We start from the raw sequence: 7,121 nt of genomic DNA on the forward strand, positions 1-7,121 counted from the left end.
TTGACTGACTTTCCTTCCATGTCACCTTCTTCATTCTTCTACCAGAGTTTCCTGAGATGACCTCCCTCATAAGCTTCTTGCACTTGAATCCCTGCTTTAGGATCTGTTTCTGGAGGTACCCAAACTAAGACGAAATCCAAGTGGAGATGACAAGTAGGCAGCTATATTTCTGCATCAGAATCCCAAGGAAGTCATTGTAGACAAGAGGTCCAAGGACTAATTCCTCAGGTATCCAACATTTAGAGGTCAAGGAGATGTAAAGAAGACAAAAAATGAGACTTAGAGGTATCAAGAGAAGTAGGAGGAAAACCAGGAGCATGTTTTGTCCTAGAAACCAAGTGATAAAAGTGTTTCAAGGAAGGGGCATGAAGCCTGAAAACTGACCACTGGTTTTAGTAATTTGGAGGTCATTAGTGACCTTGAGAATAACATTTTTAGTGTTATTATGTTTTGGGCTCAAGAGATAATGAAGGGAGAATTGGAGAAAGTGAGTAGAACCAACCCTTTAAAGGAGTTTTGCTGTAAAGGGAACAAGAGAAAGGGATCTGATGCTGAAGAGGGGAGTGGGATCAAGAGTTTTTTTGTGTGTGTGATACTTTAAGAGCTTCTTTTTTTTTTTATTTTTAACATAATTCAATACAAAAAAATATGAAAGTTATAAGTGTTTAGCTCAATCAATTTTCCAAACTGTAAAGACCCATGTAACCACCACCAAGAACAAGAAAGAAAACATTTCCAGGACCCTAAGGGCTCCCTTCCTGTCCCCTTTTTTTCACCTCCCTCTTAAGTGCAACTAATATCCTGATTTCTAAAATCATAGATTACTTTTGACTGTTTTAAAACTTATATAAATTGAATCATATAGTTTGTATTCTTATGTGTTTTTTTTTGCTCAGTATTAAATTTGTACAAATCATCCATATTTTCCTTTTCATTGTTCACGGTTGCCTCCACCAAAGGAAATGCTGGCCAGATCAGAGACCTGTGAATCCTGCCTCTTTTGATTCCAGAAGCCCTAGTGCACCAGCTCTAATATACAGATACATTCCTAAACTAATGGTCTCTACCTTCACCCGAATAACCACTGGGCCCACGTTGTTCAAAGCAATTGTTTTGAAAGTAGGTCAAACAGGCACCCTGCAGTCCTGGTCTCCCTATTTACTTGCCTGGTAAATTCCTTTACTCTAGTAGAACATCTGGCACAGCCTGAAATAAAAAAATTAATGAAGTTTTACTTTGGAGTAGAGGTTCATTCCTTTTCCAATATTAACCATTTTTATTACATAATTAAACTATACTCACAGTGGAAATATTAGAAAATACAGAGAAGGAAAATAAAATTTAAAGAAAACCATCTATGATCCCCCAGTTAGAAAACAAGTGTTCTAAACATTTTGGTGAATATCCTGCCAGAGGTTTTTTTCTATGCAAATACGTATTTGTATTTTCCTCACTTGTTATATACTGAGCATCTCATGTCAATTAATAAAGAGCAGCGCCATGATTTTTCATAGCTGCATAGTGTGCCACACTTATTTATTAGAGAGATGTACCCCACACTCTATTTTAACAATCTCTCTTGTTGACACTCGAGCTGTTTCCAGGATCACAGTAATCTTCTTACATATGTATCCTTATTCATGTATCGGAATATTTCATTAAGATTAATTGCCAAAACTGAAATGGCTGAGTCAAAGGGTGTGACCATTTTAAGGCTTTCAATACGTAATACCAAACTACAATCCAGAATGGTTGTACCAGTTAATCTTTCCACCAACAGCAAATTGCAGGGCCAGTTTCTGCATGCCTTCACCAACAGTCCGTAAACGCTGAGTGCTGGTGTGACATGTACTCATGCATCACGTGCCAGATATTGACAAAAGTTATCACCAACAGTCCGTAAACGCTGAGTGCTGGTGTGACATGTACTCATGCATCACGTGCCAGATATTGACAAAAGTTATCACCAACAGTCCGTAAACGCTGAGTGCTGGTGTGACATGTACTCATGCATCATGTGCCAGATATCGACAAAAGTTAAATAAAATGTAGTCCACATAGGAAAAGGAGTATGAAAGGGAGAATATGAAGGAGTCAACATTTATAGGTCAGTGTGCTGGGATTTGGGTAAATTGAAGCTCTAAATACACAGAATTTGGGCATCCTGATCATCCTAGGACAGGTGTCATTTAAGGCTGCCAGGAAGAGGTTAATTCTGAGGCTAGCCTTCAAGGGTCATCAGAAGTTGGCTTAGTGAAAACTGGAGTGGTGGGACAATGATCCAGAAAGAGGAGAGATCAATAGACATGAGTATTTGGGGCCTTTTTAGAGAATAAGAAAAAATTCTGTTACAGGGCGAGCAAGGTGGTAGGGATTGTAGGCAGGAGCAGTTGAAGCCAAGGCTAAAGAGGTGAGCTGGGTCTAATCAAGAAGAGCTCTCTGGGTTAAGCAAAGGAATTTTAACTCTATCCTGAACATTAAAGATCATGAACTGAGACATCCCTTGGCATGTGGGAATTGGCATCAAAATCTGCATGTGGAAGACTCCTATAGATCAAAGAGCACTGATATTGAACTAAGAATTGCTGTTTGTCATTATTCTGATGAGCTCTGTAAGGTTGGGAGCAGCCATTTAACCTCTGTGTCTAGCATAATAAAAGGGATAATCTAGGTCCCTTTCAGTGCTACATATCTACACTCCAATGAATTTTAGCATACCCTGTGAATTTTTTTTTCCAGAAAAGGTGGCCATTAAGATCTTGGACAAGACCAAATTAGATCAGAAAACGCAAAGGCTACTATCCCGTGAAATCTCCAGCATGGAAAAACTGCACCATCCCAATATCATCCGACTTTATGAAGTTGTGGAAACCCTATCCAAGCTCCACTTGGTGATGGAGTATGCAGGACGTGGGGAACTCTTTGGGAAAATTAGCAATGAAGGGAAGCTCTCAGAACCAGAAAGCAAGCTCATCTTCTCCCAGATTGTGTCTGCCGTGAAGCACATGGTGAGCAGGGGTGAGGAATGAAAGTCCTGCCCCCATTCTCCCCCATTGGACATTTGGGACTTTAGTTTATCGTTATTTAAGCATCCCAGAGGGCTTTAGTCCTATAAGGCAGACAGTAGTTCCTTCTCTGAGAGTCAGAAGTCTGGCTAGGGTTGTGCTCTTTGCCTCTAAAACAACATCCAAGGTTCTTCAGTTACACAGCAGCTTCCTGTCTTCTGTGAATGTTGACAGGAGTCATTCTGAGCAGCCAGGCTGAACATCACCCACTCCCTGGCCACACCTATTCCTCCAATCTCATCATTCACTATCTGACAGCTGGCTCCTCTCTACTTCCTGGGCATGCCTTCCTAACTCTGGGTCTAGGAGGCCCTCCCCATTCCAAATCCTACCCACACTTCATGACCCAGTTCAGTTCTCTCTCTTCTGTGAAACTTAAATCCCACATCTGTTCACATTGATCTTTCTTGCCCTCAGTGAATTCCCCTAGTTCTTACTGCCTCTATGTCCATCATATTAGCACTTGATTATGTCAAATTTAAGTTCTCTGATTATTTCTTTAGGTAAATCTGGACTCCTAAAGCACACTTCTGAGTTTTTCCAAGAACTGATTCTTTATGCCCTCTCTGTTGGCCATGTTGCTGGGCACACAGGAGGAACTTGACTTGTAGACCTGACTACACTTTTATTACCCTGTTGGTGCAAAAGTTTTGGCCACCTTCTTGACCCAGATATCACACCAACTGGTCAGTCCAACTGGTAGGAAATAAATGCTTATCTAGGAACTTTATTAGTTGAGAGGCTATTTCTAGTTCATGCTTCTGCCTGAATGGTTGTGGAACAAGAACTTGGATTAGTGACCTGGCAAAAAAAAAAAAAACATCAAAAACCATCAGCATGAAAATTAGTAACCTAGAAGACCCAAAATAGCAATAGGGAGGAAAAAGAAGTGAGCAAAAGAGAAGAGTCTGATGATGATGGGAGTGGGGGTTTTGGATTTGTAGCATCACCAGTTGTCATTAAATTTCCCTGTGCTGTGATGGTCTTTCCCAGAGCCAGGAGTAGCCCAGATTCATACCAAGCAATAGAGCAGATGAGCACAGAGTCTTCCACATTCTACGTGGTAAAGAGATCTGGTGGGAGAACAGAGGGAATACAGCAGTAAAGGGTACAGATGTGAGTCCTCTGAAGGCCCATACCTGCCATTTCTCCCAGCAATCTGGTCTCTGAACCAGTAGGATTGACTCATAGACATAGACCCAAATTTTATTGAGTTTTCTTATTACATGTCAGGGTCATGCTTAGCACTGTAAATACAACATCATATACAATTTTCACAATAGCATCAATATTCTCATTTTACATCGAAGGAAACCAACACTCACGTCACATAGCTGGTATAGTCAAACCTAGAATTAACCAAGCTATCAGGCTGTAAAGCCTGGATTCTTACCCCAGAAGGCCCATTAAGTAACATTAAACCACTTCTCCAAAGCCTCTGGGACTGAACACATCAAGGATCCTCGGAAGAGTGTTTCTCTGGATCCAGATGTAAAGTTGGGGATGTGGCATCCAGTTCACAGTCCACAGTGGGAGCTGTTACTAGACCTTTACCAAATGCAGCCTCCTTCCTTCTACTGAATCCCATAACGATAAAGGAACCCACCCAAAGGAGCAGAGTTGGAATGTTGGGGGCTTGGCTCCACCAGAAAAAACCATATATGGCCTGAAACATAAAGGGCTACCGTGTTGTGTTTCAGAATGTGTGGTTTCACACAATACCAATTCTTATTTCTGGCAGTGATTCCTGCATCTACCTGTGTGGAATAGAATCCAGCCCTCATCCCACAGAAGAATAGAACCTTGGCCCTGTTTTGGGGTTATGGGTGTTACATTTGAGTAAAGTTTATGTCAGAGCAACTATTGAGTTTACTGACATGATCTAAGTTGATTCCCATTGAATTTCTGTTATTACGTGATCATCACCCCACTGTCACAGAGCAACTGATGATTTTTTCACTCTGGCATTTTACTTTGAAAATGATGACTTTTCACCGATGTCTTTTTCCACAGCATGACAATCAAATTATCCATAGAGATTTGAAGGCAGAAAATGTATTCTATACCAGCAATACTTGTGTGAAGGTGGGTGATTTTGGATTCAGCACAGTAAGTAAAAAAGGTGAAATGCTGAACACTTTTTGTGGGTCTCCTCCGTATGCTGCTCCTGAACTTTTCCGAGACGAGCACTATGTTGGTGTTTACGTGGATATCTGGGCTTTGGGGGTGCTTCTGTACTTTATGGTGACTGGCACAATGCCATTTCGGGCAGAAACTGTGGCCAAACTCAAGAGGAGCATTCTCGAGGGTACATACAGCGTGCCTCCACATGTGTCGGAGCCCTGCCACCGACTTATCCGAGGAGTGCTTCAGCCGATACCCTCAGAGAGGTATGGGATTGACTACATCATGAACAATGAATGGATGCAAGGGGTGCCATACCCCATCCCTTTGGAACCCTTCCAACTGGATCCCAAACATTTGTCAGAGACCAGCACCCTCAAAGAAGAAGAAAATGAGGTCAAAAGCACGTTAGAACATTTAGGTATTACAGAAGAGCATATTCGAAATAACCAAGGAAGAGATGCTCGAAGTTCAATCACAGGGGTCTATCGAATCATTTTACACAGAGTCCAAAGAAAAAAGGCCTCGGAAAGTGTCCCAGTAATGACACTACCAGACCCTAAAGAAAAGGACCTAAAGAAAGGGTCCCGGGTCTACAGAGGCATAAGACACACATCCAAATTTTGTTCAATTTTATAAATTGCATTAGACTTCTGGTAATTAGTGAAGATCATTGTAGCTACTTTTAAAATTTTTCAGACTTTGGTGGAGACGTTTTTGTAATTTTTAAATAAACTTAAATGGATGCCTTTGAGACATACATTTCTATTTTCCAAAAAGTTTATTAAATTGTAGTAACTTGATTTGGAAATTTGTCTTTCTGAAAATCTGGCATTCATTCATTTACTCAGCAAATATTTGTTCAATTCTTACTGGAGAAAAGGCAAAGAATAAGATAGGACAGATCCTTCCCCTCATGTGCAAGATGTTCTAGTCAGGACAAAGACATACATACACACACAGAGACATACGTACATACACACACATCAGATAGTATAAATGCTATGCAGAAATTCAACTAGGGTGCTCTGAAGTTAATAGGCTTGCTACTTTGGATTAATTAGCGAAGGCCACTTTGAATAAATGACAGTTTGAGAACTGAATGAGAAGTAAGTCATTTGAAAAGCAGGCCAAGAGCATTCCAGGCAGGAGGAAGTTTGGGTTCCCCAAAAACAGTCTGAGACAGAGGCTTCCATGTAGAATAGTTTATTTGGAAAATGATCCCAGAGCGCAGGAATGAAAGATGGTGGTGAGAAATAGGGAAAGAGGAAAAGTCAGTACAAAGATACATTATCAAGTTGGCCACTGCTACAGGTGACTGCTGTTCATTCCTACAGGATCCTCTGACTTTCATGGAACCCATCTCAGGCGTCTGACCAGGGAATGAAATGGGATAGCATTTAATTCTTCCATCAGTTCCTGTCCACCTTTGGTTTCATGGTTGTGACCTGCTCTGTACTTCCCAATTGTGCTTTGTGAGTGCCAAGTAGGTTCCCATGTTTCCCATGCCTTAGTGTCAGAGAAGCCTAAACAGGAAGTAAGAGGCACACAGCATTGGTCTGTGATAAGGCATCATATGGCATTAGATGGCATCATATGAACCTGTCATAACCTACATGGAAACAGTCATTGACTCAGAGACTGGAAGAAACAATATGGCTGAAAGGATCTGAAGTGGTACACAGGAACTGCCTAACATGTCCACCTCTTACTTCATTCGTATTCTCCTTCTGTTAAGTCTAATCCATGACAGAGTCAGTCTCTTTCAAGATAGTGAGACCTGAAGGAATTTACTGCAGTAGAATTAGTAGAACAAGCTACAGCAGTGGCTGTCAGGCTTTAGTGCATTAGAATATGGAGGACTTATTAAAACACTGACTGTAAGGTGCTGGTCCCAGAGTTTTTGCCTCACTAAATCTGGAGTATGGCCCA

At 41.1% G+C, this 7,121-nt stretch overlaps 1 protein-coding gene across 3 annotated transcripts in view; it reads left to right on the forward strand.

Moving 5' to 3' along the window:
• Positions 1 to 6,531, forward strand: part of NIM1K (NIM1 serine/threonine protein kinase) — a 93,023-nt gene extending 86,492 nt beyond the window's left edge. For all 3 annotated transcript variants that reach the window (XM_077117094.1, XM_077117093.1, XM_077117095.1), the window contains exons 3-4: positions 2,740 to 3,008; positions 5,079 to 6,531. In XM_077117094.1, the coding sequence (XP_076973209.1) occupies positions 2,740 to 3,008; positions 5,079 to 5,828 (1,019 nt within the window). In that variant the 3' untranslated portion in view covers positions 5,829 to 6,531. The remainder of the gene's footprint in view (positions 1 to 2,739; positions 3,009 to 5,078) is intronic.
• Positions 6,532 to 7,121: the final 590 nt, after the last annotated feature.

The sequence above is a fragment of the Tamandua tetradactyla genome, chromosome 9 (genome assembly GCF_023851605.1).
Source record: "Tamandua tetradactyla isolate mTamTet1 chromosome 9, mTamTet1.pri, whole genome shotgun sequence".
Lineage (NCBI taxonomy): Eukaryota > Metazoa > Chordata > Mammalia > Pilosa > Myrmecophagidae > Tamandua > Tamandua tetradactyla.